The 21,595-nt window shown below is 41.3% G+C and overlaps 1 protein-coding gene across 7 annotated transcripts in view; it reads right to left on the minus strand.

Moving 5' to 3' along the window:
- Nucleotides 1-476: 476 nt before the first annotated feature.
- The window catches only part of LOC109894572 (low density lipoprotein receptor adapter protein 1-B-like), a 56,946-nt gene continuing 35,827 nt past the window's right edge, over nt 477-21,595 (minus strand). For 2 of the 7 annotated variants that reach the window (XM_020488158.2, XM_020488159.2), the window contains exons 6-9: nt 13,650-13,745; nt 8,899-9,032; nt 8,292-8,326; nt 477-1,911 (exon numbers count right to left, since the gene is read on the minus strand). In XM_020488158.2, the coding sequence (XP_020343747.1) occupies nt 1,767-1,911; nt 8,292-8,326; nt 8,899-9,032; nt 13,650-13,745 (410 nt within the window). In that variant the 3' untranslated portion in view covers nt 477-1,766. Of the gene's footprint in view, nt 1,912-2,822; nt 2,855-8,291; nt 8,327-8,752; nt 9,033-13,649; nt 13,746-21,595 lie in introns of all 7 variants that reach the window. The other 5 variants (XR_004210646.1, XM_020488160.2, XR_004210645.1 and 2 more) reach the window with 5 other exon arrangements.

The raw sequence follows: 21,595 nt of genomic DNA on the forward strand, positions 1-21,595 counted from the left end.
AACTCCCTCCAAAGATTTTCTATGAGGTTGAGATCTGGAGACTGGCTAGGCCACTCCAGGACCTTGAAATGCTTCTTACGAAGCCACTCCTTCGTTGCCCGGGCGGTGTGTTTGGGATCAGTGTCATGATGAAAGACCCAACCACGTTTCATCTTCAATGCCCTTGCTGATGGAAAGAGGTTTTCACTCAAAATCTCACGATACATGGCCCCATTCATTCTTTCCTTTACACGGATGAGTCGTCCTGGTCCCTTTGCAGAAAAACAGCCCAAAAGCATGATGTTTCCACCCCCATGCTTTACAGTAGGTATGGTGTTCTTTGGACTTGCCAAAACAAGTCCTAACCGACTTGCCAAAACTATAGTACATTTCCTTTTAATTTGTGGAGTGGTTGAAAAACGAGTTTTAATGACTCCAACCCAAGTGTATGAAAACTTCCCACTTAAAATGTATATAAATAAAATAGAATAGCCTCACACTGATGCATACATTTTATTGAATTCAGAGGTAACATAATACCAGAAATTATAAAAATGTATTTCAAACTGTATCAAAAATGTCAGCGATATTAACACAGAGACTTGAACTTAACTCAAACCCTCATATGATATCTTCAAAATGAAATCTCCAAACTGTCAAGTAAACTATCAAAATGAGCACAAACCAGATTAGACAATATTACAGTGGTACATGTAAGAGCTAGATGGTTATTATAATAACAATCAATGACATGAAAGTATGTGCTTTGTAGAGGGATGAGTGGAGAGTGCAAAAATAGATTTTGCAATAGAATAAAAATAAGATTCTTTATACACACACACACACAACCCACATATTATGTATGTATGCAAGTAACACAGAAGGCCGGTGAAACCTTAATTGGGGAGGACAGGCTCGTAGTAATGGCTAGAAGGGAATAAATGGAATTGAAAACACGTCAAACACCTGGTTTCCATGTGTTCGATACCGTTCCATTCACTCCATTCCAGCCATTATGCGCCATCCTCCCCTCAGCAGCCTCCTGTGGCAAGTACATTTTGTTAAAGCCCGTTTGCCCAATTATTAGAGCCATTGAGCTCAGAGGTGATGGTCATCCTCACTCTTTATTCTTATATTTGGCATCATGGCCAAAGTTCCCTCCAGCTGGTGGCTTTGACTACATCACCAGTAAGTTTCCCCTCTGAGTGAGTTACTCCTCCATCCACTTATATTAACAAAATGAACATAACTGTGGCATTCACCCAGACTCAAACACTGACCATGGATGTGTTGACCTTAAATATACACATTATTTTCTGCCTCTAACGCTTAAATGCACCTTCACCAAATGCTCAACAAGTGATAAATTATAGCTCCGTTTGTGTCAGATTATGTATACTGTATATACACACATACATACAGTAAAAACCTACCAGTCAGTAGAGACAGAGGCTAATTGAATAATGGGGTATTGAATGTAGCAAACACCAGATGACTAAAATGAAATGAAAACAAAATGGTTGTATTGCTTTGGTCTTAGTTCTGGAGGCTCTAGACTCCAGTAGGTCCCTCCCGGTTGGTCAGTTAGACACGCTAACAGTCACATCCCTCAAGATGGCAAGACTGAGTGGACTTTCAGGGCAAATCATGTACAAACTCCACTAGGCCTGCTATTCTTTCACAGACATCTCACAGTCACTGCCTCTCTACTGCTTTCACCCACATCCCTATCGCTTTCCTTCTCCATCTCTCCCCCTCGATGCCTTGCTTCCGCAGTGGCTCCACCCTTAGAACCCTAACATATAGTCTTTTTCGGCGTTGTCTGCATCCGTTTTGACCCAGTTAGCTGGGGACAGGCACTCTTCAGTGTTGAAGTCCTGAGGGTTTACCCCAATGTCCAGGACCTGGGGGTTATTGCGAGACTCAGCGAGTCTGGAGGGGAAGAAAGACATTTCACTTATCACATTCATAAGGCAAAAGATACCAAATATCAGATGGGATGTGAAAACTCAATACATTGAAATTAACAGACGTGGTAGCTTCAACATTTAAAAGCATTTAAATGACAAATGTGTGTATTGACATGATAGGAAAGATACTATACAAAAATGTGTCAAACTTGAGTAAGCAACTATAAAGACAGTGTGTTGGTCTCGAGTTACAGTATCCAGACCTAAACTGTAGAGGCATATCTTTTTAAATGATCAAACAGTGAGGTATGGTTATCTAAGTACTTCACACAGCTACAACTCTCAGGCCTGACTCTCAACACCACTTCACTGCTACGACAGCTACACCACTTGGCTCACCATGTCATTTCTCATTCAGTGATGTTGCAATAACGGCGAAATGGCTGTAGATGTGAAGCAGAATAACACACAAATCCAAGACCATATGGGCATGGACAAAATGAGAATAAATGACAACAATCAACATGTTAGCAGAGAACCCTGCCGTTCATACACAGCACAGCCTTCCCAAACTCTGTGCACTTTGCTGGTGTAATGTTGGAACCTGTAGTCCAAATTTACACCAGACGGGTAACTTCTCTGTCTTGGTTTGAGCCATATGTTTGCTCAGCGTGGTCTCAACATAAGGGAAGTAAATAGGACAGGGTTCTGAGCCATGGTAATGGGATGCTCCTATGGGGACATATGCAACTACAGGCGTTTGTAATGGCAGAATGCTACAGATCCACATCCATGCTCAGACAGATGGGCTGGGTACGGTGAGGATGGAGAGTGACAAAGGGGTCACAGTTGTGGTGAGGGTGGTGAATGGAGTTGGGGTGACTGGGGGAAGTGAGGGTGGGACACTGCACATCCAATGGATGACATCATTACCTGAGTATGATTCAAAGCTATCCAGACTGCGGCTGAGGGGTGCAAAGGAAATGTCAATAGTCAGACAGCTGTTTTACTATTCCCCTATATTTGTATTATGAAGAACACCAGAGCATTCCCAATTAACTTAAAAGTTGCATTAACTTCCTGCAGCCAGAAGATGGCACTGTAATCCTTCTTGAGTTACAGCGATCTTAGTGAGGTCAGTGTTAGTGTTGAGAGCTCCGACTCCTGGGCACAAACTTCCCTCATATCGATGTTTAAAGGAATTTACAAGGAGAGAAGGTTTAGGTGCCCATACAGCTAAACTAAATCACTCACACAGAGAATGAAGGCAATAAATGTCAACTCTGTCTCTTATTTTATAACTCACTAGTAAAATAACAAAATAACAGGGATGGAGGATTGTCACTAAAACTGTTCTTTGCTTCAGAAGAAGTCCTGAAGGAGGAAAACAAGTCAGTCTAAAATGACAGGCATCCCTGGACTTCCAGAGATATGCTACCCCATTATACCACCCACAGCAGGTTGAGGGAGAAAAGCCCATCTGCCAATAAACTGCCTTTTACTGAGAGTTATTTCCTGAAACTCAGAGGAAAAGTCTGATCTCATTTCACCCCCTTCCCAGAGGTAAAATAAAGGAAAGAGCAAGCATTAGTCACAACAACATACCCCTGACTGTCATTATGCAGGGAGTTTATAAACAACCCAGTCAAGAGAATGACTAAAGTCTCACAGACAGAAGCGTCTTTTCTGTCATTGCTGGTTGTGGTCTTTTTAGAAAATCTATACTCAAAGTGCTCTTCGAGGCTTGTTGAAAATCTCCAGTTGCCACTTCCAAGTCTCCTCAAGTAACTAAAAACGATCCATACTCTTATCATATATCAGCTACAGGCATACAAGGAAAGCAAGTCCTGACATTAGTCAGTTACTGACATCAGTCATGTTTGGTCAGTCCAAGTGACAGTGAATCAGTTCAGCAGCCCTCATATGGAGAACTTCCTCTCACTCTTCACCACAGCTCAACACCCACTACTTCAATAATAAGAGTGCAGCTCTGCAATCAGCGCTCTCTGATAGATAAAAAGCTTGAACCGGGGGGACTCATTTATCAATGGTGTGTGCGTAACAAAAATACTCTAAACCTTGGGTGTGCCAGTTTTCCTGCCTAGGTTGGTATTTATCCATTTTGAACATGGGAAAGTGTGTGTATCAAACAGCTCTCACCATGGATACACACAACTTCTAGTGGTTGATCAATTGTATTGCAAGCAAATAACCTAATAAAACAGATACCTTTGCCATTGGTAAGGAGATCACAGCATAATGTTAAATAACCTAATGAAACAGATACCTTTGCCATTGGTAAGGAGATCACAGCATAATGTTAAATAACCTAATAAAACAGATACCTTTGCCATTGGTAAGGAGATCACAGCATAATGTTAAATAACCTAATGAAACAGATACCTTTGCCATTGGTAAGGAGATCACAGCATAATGTTAAATAACCTAATAAAACAGATACCTTTGCCATTGGTAAGGAGATCACAGCATAATGTTAAATAACCTAATAAAACAGATACCTTTGCCATTGGTAAGGAGATCACAGCATAATGTTAAATAACCTAATGAAACAGATACCTTTGCCATTGGTAAGGAGATCACAGCATAATGTTAAATAACCTAATAAAACAGATACCTTTGCCATTGGTAAGGAGATCACAGCATAATGTTAAATAACCTAATAAAACAGATACCTTTGCCATTGGTAAGGAGATCACAGCATAATGTTTTTGACTTAAGGCCTAGATCATACTCATATTTTCAGACTTGACTAGTTTATTCCCGCTAGACAACAAATATTAGGCTACCATTTATCCATTAATAATTCAATAGCCAAGAAAGCTTGTAAGTACATAGACCAGTAACCTATTTAAAATGTTTGATAGTACGGGTAGGCTACAGTATTGCTGTGAGATAGGAGTGCGACGTCATAGCCCATTTAATATTAGAGCCTATACCAAGGCAGGAGATTGGATTTCTATCATCTATTGATTAACAAAATACTGAACAACAATTTGACTTTTGCATAGAAGCGTGGGCTGTAGCATTTACATTTAAATAGTTTGAATAGACAATCAATCTTGCAGAATGGGCGGCCAGTGGTTGGCACTCGCTATAGTCGGCATGCATTTTTAGTTTGAAAAAGTCACTGCAAAATAAAAAAAATATTCTACCCACACCTCTACAGAAATGTGATGAAATTTGCCATTGCATTTTCTTTTCGAAACAGACATGTCCCAGTTCCAAAATGTCCAAATAGTACAGCAAATGAGGGTGGTTTTGCTACTATGAAAGATTAACGGACGGCATTTTCCAGACAGGGTTGTAATTGCAACAGTTCGATAAATCCCAATAATTTGTTGCGCACACAAACACTAGGATCTCCACTTACGACAGAATTTAGTAAGAAATGTACACATGGTTGATAAATAAGGCCCCAGGTCCTCTGCCTACTAAATTTCCCTCAATTAAAGCAATCGCTGGTCGGACTGCCCATCACTACTCCACCAAGTCCCCTGTGGAGACGTGATGGGCACAGCAGCATAGATTAACGGCCTAGTGAGTAATTACTGTTTGTGCAGACAAATAATTATCTGATAACAGCACTAGAATGGTCTCAATGCTTGATTATCGCCCCTCTGAAGCACACTGTCCCTACCGCCAGACAAAGACTGATAAACCAGGGGGAAATGAAAGCACTGATAAGACTGGAATTAGACTGATACTTAGTGGTAACATAAAAAATACATATTGGGAATTGTGATTCAGCATCCCTAAAGACCTCATCAGGACATGTCATTGAAACAAGATGGACTCCTTTGAGCTCTGCAGGAGTTGGGTTAGTTTAAAATGAGCCCTTGAGCAGGGTTGGGAAGTAACTGGTTACAAAACAATCTGTAAATGTAATCAGTTACGTTACCAGCCACAATATTGTAATCAAAAACTAGATGATTGGATAACATTTACATTTAGAAATTATGTTTGTGACAAAATACATGATCTTTCTGTTATCTCAATGAACTGAATCATTGAAAAAAGGTGCACATTTTAGTTTGTTCCACCTCAGAGAGTCTGACCACGTCCGAGACCACTATGATGACACACCAAATGCATTTGATAGATCCTGTTTGTGTTCTTCTAATGCCTCTTAAAAGGAATATTCCACCCCAAAACAATATTTTGGGAAAATGTTTTGTATGTCAGCAATCAAGTTAAGATATATTACCTTCAAAATACAGAAATACCGCCGGTATGATGCATTTTTCAAATCATATGATGCAAAATGCTTCATACTGGCTGTATTTCTGTATTTTGAAAGTAATATATCTTGATAACTTGATTGCTGACATGCAAAACATTTTGGGACTATATCAACAATGGACCAATGAAACAAATACCAAAAGATAATTTTGGGGTGGAATTTTATTTGAAGGGGAAAGTAATCCAACTGTAACTAATCAGATTACATTACTGAGTTTGGGTAATCCAGAAGTTACATTACTGATTACAATTTTGGACTGGTAACTACAATAGTAACTAACGGATTACATTTAAAAAGTAACCTACCGAACCCTGCCTTTGAGGAATTCCAGTCTGTACAAGAGCACAGAGAATACACTGAAGGACGTGTCCAGTTAACCTTGAACCTGCTAGTTGTATGACCGAAAACCAATGCTCTGTGTATTTATCCCGCAACCACTGCCATTGAAGCTTGAAGAATACATTCTATCCAAAGTCCTCACTTAAAAACCTATTGTTAAATCACTGCTTGTGGGGGACTGGCCAGTAGAAAGGCAGGCTGAGAAAGCAGAAGAGGAAGTTGGGCGTTGAGGCCAGTAAACTAAACACCGACAGTTTCTTGGATAGAAGTGAAGCGAGTGCCCAGCGGCAAGCCAGCAGGTGGGAATGGCAGTGTTTATAAGACAAGCCTTAACCTTTTTGGGATAGGGGGCAGTATTTTCCCTTTTGGATGAATAGCATGCCCAGAGTGAACTGCCTCCTACTCTGTCGCAGATGCTAATATATGCATATTAGTATTAGTAATGGATAGAAAACACTCTGAAGTTTCTAAAACTGTTTGAATGATGTCTGTGAGTATAACAGAACTCATATGGCAGGCGAAAACCTGAGAAAAATCCAACCAGGAAGTGGGACATCTGAGGTTTGTAGTTTTTCCAAAGCTTGGCCTACCAAATACACATTGAGATATGGATAAATTTGCACTTCCTACGGCTTCCACTAGATGTTAACCGTCTTTAGAAACTTGAATGAGGATTCTACTATAATGGAGGGGCTCATGAGACCTCTGAGTCAGTGGTCTGGCAGAGTGCCTTGGTCTCATGACGCGTGCTCCCGACAGAGTTACCGCTCGTTCCAGTGCTTTTCTTCAGACATAGGAATTCTCCAGTTGGAACATTATTGATGTTTTATGTTAAAAACATCTAAAAGATCGATTCCATAGATCGTTTGACATGTTTCTAAAGGACTGTAATGGAACTTTTCAAGTTTTTGTCTGGATGAAGTGCCTGCGCCTCATGAAGATGGATTACTGGGCTGAACACGCTAACAACAAGTGGCTATTTCGACAAAAATGACGGACTTTTTGGAACTTTATGGAACAAATCAGTCATTTATTGTCGACCTGTGATTCCTGGGAGTGCCTTCTGATGAAGATCATCAAGGTAAGTGAATATTTATGGTGTTGTTTCTAACTTTTTTGACTCCAAAATGGCGGATATTCCTCTGGCTGTTTTGGGTTCTGAGCGCCGTTCTCAGATTATGCTTTTTCCGTAAAGTTTTTTTGAAATCTGACACAGCGGTTGCATTAAGGAGAAGTCTATCTTTAATTCTGTGAATAACACTTGTATCTTTTATCAATGTTTATTATGAGTATTTCTGCAAAATTACGGGATGTTTTGGAATCAAAACATTACTGCACGTAAGGCGCCAATGTAAACTGAGATTTTTGGATATAAATATGCACATTATCGAACAAAACATACATGTATTGTGTAACATGATATCCTATGAGATCATCAAAGGTTAGTGATTCATTTTATCTATATTTCTGCTTTTTGTGACTCCTATCTTTGGCTGGAAAAATGCCTGTGTTTTTTGGACTTGGCTATGACCGAACATAATCATATGTGGTGCTTTCGGTGTAAAGCATTTTTGAAATCGGACATGATGGGTAGATTAACAAGATGTTTATCATTCATTTGCTGTATTGGACTTGTTAATGTGTGAAAGTTACATATTTCTCAAAAATATTTTTGAATTTCGCGTGCTGCCTTTTCAGCGGAATGTTGTCGAGGGGTTCCCGCTAGAAAGGTTAACCACCGGCTATTGTGTGTGTGTGTGGTAATGCAGAGGGACTGGACAAGGCACAGTAAAATCACACACCTTGAGAAAGCTTCATCCAGACCATCCTCAAGCTCCTGCCAGACAAAACACACATATAGACAAGGTCAAGGAAAGAAGACCATATCAAAATAATTTAAATACTGTTTAAAAAACTAGATTTGTTTCAGAAAGGTTTACAGTAGGTAAACTACAGGAAGTGATGGCATCATGAATGGCTCTTTTGGCTTTACAACTATAAATGGAATGTTTGGATTCTGAGCAGCTAAAGGAAACACACACCTCTATCCAAACGTTCCCTGTAATATAAGTATATGATTGCAGAATAACAGCTCCACACCCTCCCCTGCTATGGGGACCATCTGATAACTCTTGTTCTATTCAATGCACCATTGTCCTGAGCTAAACTCAACCCATAATCTTACTCTACTATAAAGACACTGCCTTTGAATCAAGTATGTATGCTAGGAGCTACTGTCAATACTGTATTATTTCAATCTTACCCTTACAGTATACTGGTAGCCATTCTATGTCCATTTGATGTAACCATACAGCTCTCCAAGCCTTCATTCTCTCATCCATAAAGCATCGCCCCTCTTATTAAGCATGTGTAGCTACAGTAGTTCTATTCTAGCCCCCATTCTCTTACCCATACAGTATTGTTGTTCTCTGTGGTGTGGTTGTGCGTCATGAATGGATCTGGTTCACTCTCCTTTGTCCCCGAGCGCAGCAGCGCCACGTTTGCTCCCTCTGCCAAGTCTAGAAGGTTCCCTGTGGCCACTTCTGTAACACAGAGAAAACAAACATACTAGATTAATCTCAGAGGGAAGAACCGTACTTTCAATATCAACAGCATTGCAGGACTTCTGTACAGACATCTATTACATATCTTATTGTCACATACCGGCACCAAAACCCCACGCACACTTATGACCATCATGTGAAAACATAACAGTAACATGAATCATGCAGACAAAGGCCATTATGGGAATCATTACGACCAAACCTTCCTTATTACCCCTCATAATGTGTGTCATCAACATGGAAGGTTTGGGGCGGCAGGTAGCCTAGTGGTTAGAGCATTGGGCCAGTAACCGAAAGGCTGCTAACTCGAATCCCTGAGCTGACAAAGTACAAATCTGTCGTTCTGCCCCTGAACAAGGCAGTTTAACTCACTGTAAATAAGAATTAGAGGTTAACCGATTAATCGGTAAGGCCGATTAATTAGGGCCGATTTCAAGTTTTCATAACAATCGGTAATCGGCATTTTTGGACACCGATCATGGCCGATTACATTGCACTCCACGAGGAGACTGCGTGGCAGGCTGACTACCTGTTATGCGAGTGCAGCAATGAGCCATGTTAAGGTGCTAGCTAGCATTAAACTTATCTTATAAAAATCAATCTTCACATAATCACTGGTTAACTACACATTGTTGATGATATTACTAGTTTATCTAGCTTGTCCTGCGTTGCATATACTCGATGCGGTGCCTGTTAATGTATCATTGAATCATAGCCTACCTCTCCAAACGGGTGATTTAACAAGCACATTCATGAAAAAAAGCACTGTCATTGCACCAATGTGTACCTAACCATAAACACCAACGCCTTTCTTAAAATCAATATATAAGTATATATTTTTAAACCTGCATATTTAGTTAATATTGCCTGCTAACATTAATTTGTTTTAACTAGGGAAATTGTGTCACTTCTCTTGCGTTCTGTGCAACAGAGTCAGGGTATATGCAGCCGTTTGGGCCACCTGGCTCGTTGCGAACTGTGAAGACTATTTCTTCCTAACAAAGACAGCCAAGACGTCGCCAAACGGGGGATGATTTAACAAAAGCGCATTTGCGAAAAGAGCATAATCGTTGCATTATTATTAAAATCAATACACAGAAGTATTTATTTTTAAACTAGCATATTTAGTTAAAAGATATTCATGTTAGCAGACAATATTAAACTGGGGAAATTGTGTCACTTCTCTTGCGTTCATTGCACGCAGAGTCAGGATATATGCAAGTTTGGGACGCCTAGCTCGTTGCGAACTAATTTGCCAGAATTTTACGTAATTATGACATAACATTGAAGGTTGTGCAATGTAACAGGAATATTTAGACTCATGGATGCCACACGTTAGATAAAATACGGAACGGTTCCATATTTCACTGAAAGAATAAACATTTTATTTTCGAAATTAGTGTTTCCGGATTTGACCATATTAATGACCTAAGGCTCGTATTTCTGTGTGTTATTATGTTATAATTAAGTCTATGATTTTATATTCGATAGAGCAGTCTGACTGAGCAGTGGTAGGCAGCAGCAGGCTCATAAGCATTCATTCAAACAGCACTTTTGTGCGCTGTTTATGACTTCAAGCCTATCAACTCCCGGGATTAGGCTGGTGTAACCGATGTGAAATCGGAAATGGCTAGCTAGTTAGCGGTGTGCGCTCTAATAGCGTTTCAAACTTCACTTGCTCTGAGACTTGGAGTAGTTGTAGAGCAAGGGGAACAAGGGCCGCGGCTTTTGTGGAGCGATGGGTAACGATGCTTCGAGGATGGCTGTTGTCGATGTGTTCCTGGTTCGAGCCCAGGTAGGAGCGAGGAGAGGGATGGAAGCTATACTGTTACACTGGCAATACTAAACTGCCTATAAGAACATCCAATAGTCAAAGGTATATGAAATACAAATGGTAGAGAGAAATAGTCCTATAATTCCTGTAATAACCTCAACCTAAAACTTCTTACCTGGGAATATTGAAGACTCATGTTAAAAGGAACCACCAGCTTTCATATGTTCTCATGTTCTGAGCAAGGAACTTAAACGTTAGCTTTTTTACATGGCACATATTGCACTTTTACTTTCTTCTCCAACACTTTTTTTTGTTGCATTATTTAAACCAAATTGAACATGTTTCATTATTTGAGGATAAATTGATTTGATTGATTTATTATATTAAGTTAAAATAAAAGTGATCATTCAGTATTGTTGTAATTGTCATTATTACAAATAAATAAATGTTTTTTAAAAATGGTTGATTAATCGGTATCACCTTTTTTTGGTCCTTTTTTTTGGTAGGCGTTGAAAAATCATAATCAGTCGACCTCTAATAAGAATTTGTTCTCAACTGACTTGCCTTGTTAAATAAAGGTTAAATAAAAAATATATAAAAACATGCCCATCTGTTGTTTGTCACTTATTGTCTTATTGATAAGTGGGCACGGAATAATCCCCGACACACACACCTCACCATGATGACTGTGCTGTAATGGGATCGTCTCCAATGACTGCTGTGAACGCAACTGTTTAATAGGGTTGTGAATCGTGTGTGTGTGTGTGTGTGTGTGTGCCATGTGTGCTTATTGATTCCCTGGTCAGACAGACGGGTGTCAGTCCCCTGAGAAGAGAAGGTCAAATCTCAGTAGGTTCTCCAAATCTGTCTCAAAGTTGTACTTGGGTCTATTAATAACCTCATATACTTCCTCCTCATTTCTCTGTATAAGAAGAGGCCCCCAAAAATGGAAGGCTCATAAATGATCAACTCAGCCATTGCAGCAGTTCCCCTCCACTGGTTCCCTCCATCCACGACCTCTGACATTTACTGCATCTTCCCTATCACTAAGAAAGCCATTATTAGCAGGTGATTATTCATTGTATCAGTCTGTCTGGGATGGTGAAGGATGCAGGGGGGAACCACAGCACTCTTCATCACCACATTGGGTCTGGGGTTGTGTGCGGGGGGCTTAGGTTGAGAGTGGGATGGGTGTGGGGGCTTGGAATGGGTCTGGGCACCGTCTGGCAGTCTGGCCCCAGGGAGTGAGTGGCAGATTGAGTCAGGAATATAATTTTACCGGCCTCTCAGGAACTACATCTCCAAGTAGAGGACACAGGAGCATGTGCCCACACCCACGCACACACACCAGTTTGTGTGGCAAGCAGAAAACTGGCAGAGAGGGAAGATGGGAGGTGAGTATCATGTCTCCTGAATAAAGCTGAATAGTCTCCAGCAACACTCCTTCCTGAGGTGAATAGGAGGAGGTGAATACTTACTGTAAGCACTTTGCATCTCAGTCAAAACAACTTCCTTATGGGTCTAAGCCACACATCCCTCTATGGGACTATGAATCATAGCTCAAGGACAGCCAAAAGATGAAAGGGACAGGGATGCAATACCCTTACACCAAGCCTCTCTGTTACAAAAAGACAATTTCTGGATCAAGGGTTTTGCTCTCCTCTCTAGAGATGATCTATAAACCACTGAAGCCAAACAGGCCTGATCCTATTGTAATCGCGAGCTGATCCAGTCCCATCCCATGTTAACAGTATCAGATGAGATTTAGATGGATCCCACTCTGGCAGGCTGGGGTCCACCTGGCCAGACTAAGGGGATGCATGGCCAAGCTGATGTTTTAAGTCTGCTCTCTCTGTCACGCCCTGGCCTTAGAGAGGCTTATATTCTCCATTTTGGTTAGGTCAGGGTGTGACTAGAGTGGACATTCTAGTTTCTTTATTTCTATGTTTTCTGTTTCTATGTTTTGGTCAGGTATGGTTCTCAATCAGGGACAGCTGTCTATCGTTGTCTCTGATTGGGAATCATACTTAGGCAGCCTGTTTTTCCACCTTAGTTGTGGGTAGTTGACTTTGTTAGTGTCCTGTATAGCCCTAGTAAGCTTCACGGTCGTTTTTGTTGTTTCTTGTTTTTGTTGGCGACATTCATAATAAAAAGAAATGTACGCTCACAACACTGCACCTTGGTCCGGTCATTTCCCTGAAGAAAGATCGTGACACTCTCTGCGTCACACAGTGACTGACCCCTGTGATCCCCTCACAAGGGAGGGAGGGTGAGCGTCATCCTCTCTCATGCTCTGGATCAGGAATGCAGCACTTCAGGGCCTTAAACTGCACAGGCCTCACCAGCAGGATTTGAGGAAATGGTCACAGAGACTAGAATCTCTCTGCTTACAGAATTCTACAGAAGAGGAAGCTAATAGCCACAAAGAATGTAGATCCCTCACGCTTTTCAAACAAACAGTGTTTCCTGCTGTTGGACTTCTCACGTGTCCATGGCAGAAGTCACTGTTCTCCTTAACCTTCCACAGTGCAAAATATATTTGAAAAACAAAGAGCTCAAATAAGAGAGACCAGATCCAGAGAAAAACAGATCACCATTACTTCCTACTGAAGTGTTGATCATGTCTACGTGAGTATCTTCAGGAGAATAAAGACTGTAACCAGCGTGAGGGAAGGATGGTGGATAGAGATGTAGACGGAGAAGACTTATCAAGATCACCAGATTTATATAGTCACCTGCCCTGGGCTATATGAATAGCCTGCCCATTAAATATCATCCCAACCCTGAGGCCCTCAGGCTGAGACTTCAGGCCGGTGACTCACCTCCTCCCTTCAGACTGCCCAGTCTGGACGAGCTCTCCGACTGGCTACTACTTGCTCCTTCCCCATCTGACCCAGACTTCGCATGTTTCTCCTTCTCTGTGTGGGGGGGGGGGGGGGGACCGTCAGCGAAATACAGGAGAACATTTACATCTAGCTGATCATGTTTGTGATGTCTGTAAATCATAGTTGATCATTCTCAGCAGATATCAGGCACTTGACCAAACACTCTAATACTGTATTTAGACAAGATGCCACAAAGACCACAAGCTCTGTAGTAGCTACACTTACACATGTCAGTCAGTAGCCACTGGCAAGGAGTTTTAAAATAGGGCAGAACCAAACACTGGTCATGTCTGTAGCTTTAGGACCCAGTCAGTCAGGCAGGCAGTTCCTCCTTTGCCTTAATAAGGAGCATCTGGTTCACATGGATAAGGCCTGTCTCCTCTCCTAACATTCTCACCTGCTGGGAGCAGGGCTTATGTTGAGCATAGACCCAAAGAGCTTTCCTGGGATTTCCTGGATAATCTGAATGTTTTTCTCTGAATTTCAGTCTCAGTCTACACAGTATGGTTTATATACCAAGAGAAGCATCTCTACAGGATGTATAGTCCTATAAAATGCACACACAAAAAACACACATGTATGGACACAGTGCATTCGGAAAGTATTCAGACCCCTTGAATTTATCCAAATTTTGATACGTTACAGCCTCATTCCAAAATTGACTAAATTGTTGTTTTTCTCATCAATCTACACACAATATCCCACAACAAAGCATAAACAGGTTGTTAGAAATGTTTGCAAATGTATTAAAAGTTTAAAAAAACTGAAATGCAGTGCCTTGCAACTGTATTCCCCCCCCCTTGGCGTTTTTCCTATTTTGTTACATTACAACCTGTAATTTAAATTGATTTTTATTTGTATTTCATGTAATGGACATACACAAAATTGTCCAAATTGGTAAAGTGAAATGAAAAAAATTACTTGTTTCAGAAAATTCTAAAAAATAAAAAAAACTGAAAAGTGGTATGTGCATATGTATTCACACCCTTTGCTATGAAACCCCTAAATAAGATTTGGTGCAACCAATTACCTTCAGAAGTCACATAATTAGTTAAATAAAGTCCACCTGTGTGCAATCTAAGTGTCACATGATCTCAGTATATACACACCTGTTCTGAAAGGCCCCAGAGTCTGCAACACCACTAAGCAAGGGGCACCATGAAGACCAGGTCAGGGACAAAGTTGTGGAGAAGTACAGATTAGGGTTGGGTTATAAAAAAATCAGAAACTTTGAACATTCCACAGAGCATTAAATCCATTATTAAAAAATGGAAAGAATATGGCACCACAAACCTGCCAAGAGAGGGCCGCCCACCAAAACTCACGGACCAGGCAAGGAGGGCATTAACCAGAGAGGCAACTAAGAGACCAAAGATAACCCTGAAGGAGCTGCAACACTCCACAGCGGAGATTGGAGGATCTGTCCATAGGACCACATTAAACCGTACACTCCACAGAGCTGGGATTTATGGAAGAGTAGCCAGAAAAAAAGCCATTGCTTAAAGAAAGAAAATAAGCAAACACGTTTGGTGTTTGCCACAAGGCATGTGGGAGATCTCCCAAACATATGGATGAATGTACTCTGGTCAGATGAGACTAAAATTGAGCTTTTTGGCCTTCTCATTACCCCGAGAACACCATCCCCAGCATGGAAGCATGGTGGTGGCAGCATAATGCTGTGGGGATGTTTTTTCCATTGGCAGGGACTGGGAAACTGGTCAGAATTGAAGTAATGATGGATGGCGCTAAATACAGGCAAATTCTTTAGGGAAACCTGTTTCAGTCTTCCAGAGATTTGAGACTGGGACGGAGGTTCACCTTCCAGCAGGACAATGACCCTAAGCATACTGCTAAAGCAACACTCAAGTGGTTTAAGGGGAATCATTTAAATGTCTTGGAATGGCCTAGTCAAAGCCCAGACCTCAATCCAACTGAGAATCCGTAGTATGACTTAACGATTGCTGTACACCAGCAGGAACTCATCCAGCTTGAAGGAGCTGGAGCAGTTTGCCTTGAAGAATGGGCAAAAATCCCAGCGGAGAGATGTGCCAAGCTTATAGAGACATATCCCAAAAGACTTTGGGATATGGGGGGTGAATAGTTATGCACGCTCAAGTTCTGTTTTTTTGTCTTTCTTTAACAATAAAAACATATTTTGCATCTTCAAAGTGGTAAGCATGTTAAGTAAATCAAATGATACAAACCCCCCAAAACTGGGCTCCTACTGGGCCACTCAAGGACATTCAGAGACTTGTCTCAAAGCCACTCCTGGGTTGTCTTGGCTGTGTGATCAGGCTCATTGTCCTGTTGGAACCTTCACCCCAGTCTGAGGTCCTGAGCACTCTGGAGCATGTTTTCATCAAGGATCTCTCTGTACTTTGCTCCGTTCACCTTTCCCTTGATCATCTCATCTTTCCCTCCCAGTCCCTGCTGCTGAAAAACATCCCCACAGCAGGATGCTGCCATCACCATGCTTCACTGTAAGGATGGTGCCAGGATTCCTCCAGACATGACACTTGGCATTCAGGCCAAAAAGTTCAATCTTGGTTTCATCAGACCAGAGAATCTTGTTTCTCATGGTCTGAGAGTCCTTTAGGCAAATTCCAAGTGGGCTGTCATTTGCCTTTTATAAAGTCCTGATTGGTAGAATGCTGCAGAGATGGTTGTCCTTCTGGAAGGTTCTCCCAGAGTAATGTACTTCTGTTTTTTATTTGTAATAAAATGTGCAAAATTGTCCAAATCCTATTTTCGCTGTGTCATTATGGGGTATTGTGTGTAGATTGATGAGGGCAAAAGATTATCTAATCCATTTTAGAATAAGGCTGTAACATACCAAATGTGTAAAAAGATAAGGGGTCTGAATACTTTCTGAATGCACCGAACATATCCACTATGGGTATGCATTGCATGCATGTTTTCATTCCCATATGATAAATGGTGAGTTCTTTTCCTGACGCACAAACACATACTTGTTATGCCCTCTAGAAAACGAAAACACAGTATCTGAGCAGGCTTGGTCATTCTTAAAAGGCCTGGCTGCTGACCTGCTGTACCTAATGCTTCCATTACCGTCAGTGGCGATTAAAAGCACATCTCAGCCTGTCCCTCAAGGACATTGGTTACATTAAAGCCTTTTTAGGATTCCTTAGCCATCGTCCAGCTGAAGCATAAAAAAACAAACATAGCCCCCCTTCTGTGAATCCCATTCACCAGGAGAGCCAAGGTGTCTGAGTGGTGACTGGGTTCTAAACCATTCCCTGGGTGACTGCACGCTTATTTACACTGAACTGGATAGACCCCAGATAGGGTGTGAGAGAGAGTGTCATCAAGCATTGAAACAATTCCAAATAATATTGAGAGGCAAAATCAAAGCTGTGTGTTTACTGTAAAACACTTCAAATCACTATTTATCATGCAGAGAGATGAGAGCTTATACAGATTTGGGTCAGGGATGCGGTTTACAGAAATATGGTGGGGTGGGGGTGCAATGATGTTCAGCAGAGACAACCACCCTGATGTTCCTACCCACAATCCTCTAGGGCCATGTAACTCATGGAGCAGTCTCAAAGCTTTTTAGTTCTCTCTCCTTCTGCCACAAGAGAACACAACTACTTCCTTTGATATCTCCCCAAAGCCCCACTCCTTTCTACTCCTCTCCCTCATCAGCCACATTGTGTAGAACAAGACAAGACACAGCCCAGCACATCAGAGGGGTTAGCACTCCTGATGTCTTGGAGTCTGAGCAAACTCTGACAAGGGACAAGGGGGGAGAGATTGAGAGGACGAGGAGAGATCGCAAGGGGAGAAAAGTCTGCACTCCTAATTTGCAGCTTTATAATATTCATTTTTGAAATGCAGAGTGGAACACAGAAGCGGGGAAACTAAACAGTCCTCCGCTGCCTTGATCTCTGAAAAATAATGAAATAAAATGGAAATGCATCCAAATTAAAACACTATCAAAAGGCTCTGTGGTAAACACAACCTTCTCCTGTCCAAAACCACTAAAAAGGGGGGAGTAAATGAAAGGCTAGGGGGTGTAAAGGGATGAATAAATAACCTCTTCTTCACTCTCTGTGAGACAGGATCAACTGCACAGGCACCCAGCTGTCACAGACAGGACTGAACTGCCATTGTCACATACTCACTCACTCACTCATCCCCCCCCCTCTAATTGACCGTTAATTAACATAAATACATTTAGCATCGCCTGGCTTCCACGCATAACCTACAAGCCACTGATGCAGATCTTTGGAACATCTACATTTTAAAAAGTAAAAATAAATCCATAGCCTACACAAATCAAATCAAATGTATTTATATAGCCCTTCGTACATCAGCTGATATCTCAAAGTGCTGTACAGAAACCCAGCCTAAAACCCCAAACAGCAAGCAATGCAGGTGTAGAAACACCATCACAATAAATTCATTATGTATTTTAGACAGGTCTAAAGAAACAAGATATGAAGAAAATGCAGTCTATTTCAGAAGAACAGAATAGCATACTCTGTGTCCTTATGTTAGGCCCTGATCTGGCTATGCCATATGGCAGCGGGCTACACTAGTTTAGAGGTCGACCTATTATGAATAAGATACAGATTATTGGAGGACCCAAAAAAGCCGATACCGATTAAATCGGCCGATTGATTGATTGAGATATATCATAGACTTAATTATAATATCACACAGAAATACGAGCCTTAGGTCATTAATATGGTCAAATCCGGAAATGATCATTTCGAAAACAAACATTTATTCTTTCAGTGAAATACGGAACCGTTCGGCCATAATCGGTGTCCAAAAATGCCGATTACCGATTTCTATGAAAACTTGAAATCGGCCCTAATTAATTTGGCCACTCCGATTAAATGGTCGACCTCTACACTAGTTCCTTTGTGACTTGTTTCAGGAAAATAGGCAACCTTCACACTAGCCATGATTAGCTGAGATAATGAGTGTGCTGGACATGCCAAGAGATGAGTTCAGATTGGTCTGCCATTTAGCATGCTTCTGTCTTTAACATGAGCTGGTCAGTATGTGTAGGTAATCCTTTCTAACACGGCTTTATCGAAAGATATCATGTTGTAGAACTGCATAACTGTTGCTCTCCACTTTCTGGAGGACCGAGTTTTGAAATCAGTGGAATTAGAGTATGATAGCTAAGGAGATGGAGAAAAGCCTGCCGTTTGATTGCAAATATGCAGACGGAGTCAAAACGAGAACACACAGAAGGCTGTTATATAACTTCTTCGGGATAGGGGGCAGTATTCGGAAGTTCGGATGACTGAGGTGCCCAAAGTAAACTGCCTATTACTCAGGCCCAGATGCTAGGATTTGCATATAACAAATGGTCGTTTTGTTCGATAAAATCCTTCTTTATATCCCAAAAAGTCAGTTTAGTTGGCGTGCTTGATTCAGTAATCCACCTGTTCCCCTTGTTCAAAATGCATACAAAGGAATCCCAAAAGTGTACAGTTAGCTAGCTAACGTCAGCGGGCTGGCTCGCTAGCTAACATTACATGTATGATTTGTGTAGTTATATTATTCGTATATCAGAGCCATTTGCATTGCTAGTTATAGCCTAATGTTAGCTAGCTAACAACCTGGTTGGTTAGCTTCTTGCAGATTCATGTAGGGTAGTAACATTATGAGTTGGAATTATGGATCACTATTTAGCTAGCTAGCTACATGTCTAAACAAAAGACATGTAACAAGTAACAGTTTCAAAAGTACGTTCAAGATGTCACTGTTACAACTGTTGACAGACGTAGCTGGTAAAGTCGCTCTGACTATCTACTCCGATTTCAGTGCACTCTCATTTGAGTGTGCTAGAGCGCAGAATAACTGATGAATTTACTAACACTCAACACCCCTTGAATATGACCGTGTCAGTAAGTGTTGGCAAAAAAACATAATTAAATTGTTGCCAGCGGCACAGTTGCAGTCACCAATGCTCTGGATAACATAAAAATAGCCTAACCAGCTCTGCTAGAGCAAGTAAAATGGTCAGAGTGAGCTGTTCTCTGTAAGTAGCTAGTAAGCTAGCCAATATTAGCCAGTTAGCTTGGGTGCTTGACTGCTGTTAGGGCAGAATGCTCGGATCAACCCTACTCTCTGGCCAGAGCGTCCAGTGTGCGCTCTGAACGCTTCGAAAACAAAACGCTCTGGTACCAATTAAACATACAGTGGCAAGAGAAAGTATGTGAACCCTTTGGAATTCCCTGGATTTCTGCATAAATTGGTCATAACATTTGATCTGATCATCATCTAAGTCACAACAATAGACAAACACAGTCTGCTTAAACTAATAACATTTCCCCATTTCTACATTTTCATGTCTATTGAACACACCGTGTAAACATTCACAGTGTAATGTGGAAAAAGTATGTGAACCCTTGGATTTAAGAACTGCTTGATCCTCCTTTGGCAGCAATAACCTCAACCAAACATTTTCTGTAGTTGTGGATCAGATCTGCACAACCGTCAGGAGGAATTATGGACCATTCATCTTTACAAAACGGTTTCAGTTCAGCAATATTCTTAGGATGTCTGGGGTGATCCGCTCGAGGTCATGCCATAGCATTTTAAAAATCGGGTTGAGGTCAGGACTCTGATTGGGCCACTCCAGAAGGCATATTTTCTTCTGTTGAAGCCATTCTGTTGTTGATTTACTTCTGTGTTTTGGACCGTTGTCCTGTTGCATCACCCAACTTCTGTTGAGCTTCAATTGGCAGACAAATAGCCTTAATTTTTCTGACGATGATAGCAAGCTTTCCAGGCCCTGAGGCAGCCCCAAACCATGACGTTACTACCATACCATACTTTACAGTTGGGATGAGGTTGATGTTGGTGTGCTGTGCTGTGCCTTTTTTTCCCCATACAGTGTTGTGTGTTCCTTCCAAACAACTCAACTGTAGCTTCATCAGTCCACAGAATATTTTGCAGAAGCGCTGTGGAATAGGTGCTCTTTTTCCAGGTGCTCTTTTGCGAACTTCAGACGTGCAGCAATGTCTTTTTGGACAGCAGTGGCTTCTTCCGTGGTGTCCTCCCATGAACACCATTCTTGTTTAGTGTTTTACGTATCGTAGACCCGTCAACAGAGATGTTAGCATGTTCCAGAGATTTCTGATAGCCTTTAGCTGACACTAGAGTTCTTCATAACCTCATAAAGCACTCCGCACTGTGCTCTTGCAGTCATCTTTGCAGGACGGCCACTCCTAGGGAGAGTAGCAACAGTGCTGAACTTTCTCCATTTACAGACAATTGGTCTTACCATGGACTGATGAACATCATGGCTTTTAGAGATAGATTTCTAACCCTTTCCAGCTTTATGCAAGTCAACAATTCTTAATCTTAGGTCTTCTGAGATCTCTTTTGTTCAAGTCATGGTAAACATCAGGCAATGCTTCTTGTGAATAGCAAAGAATAGAGTGTTTTTTGGAGGGCAGGGCAGCTCTAACCAACATCTACAGTGTCGTCTCATTGATTAGACTCCAGGTTAGCTGACTCCTGACTCCAATTAGCTTTTGGAAAAGTCATTAGCCTAGTGGTTCACATACTTATTCCAACCTACACTGTGAATGTTTAAATGCTGTATTCAATATAGACAAGAAAAATACAAACATTTTGTGTTACTAGTTTAAGCACACTGTGTTTGTCTATTGTGGTGACTAAGATGAAGAACAGATTACATTTTATGACAAATGTATGCAGAAAACCAGGTAATTCCAAAGGGTTCACATACTTTTTCTTGCCACTGTAGTTAGTTGATTAGATAACAGTCATCAGATGAATGAAAGTAAAGTCACGCAGGTGTGGCGGTAATACAGTGGTGAAGAGGGAGAAATACTGACACACGTAGAGAATAACCCCAGGAGTTCTCATTT

Source organism: Oncorhynchus kisutch, linkage group LG7 (genome assembly GCF_002021735.2).
Source record: "Oncorhynchus kisutch isolate 150728-3 linkage group LG7, Okis_V2, whole genome shotgun sequence".
NCBI lineage: Eukaryota > Metazoa > Chordata > Actinopteri > Salmoniformes > Salmonidae > Oncorhynchus > Oncorhynchus kisutch.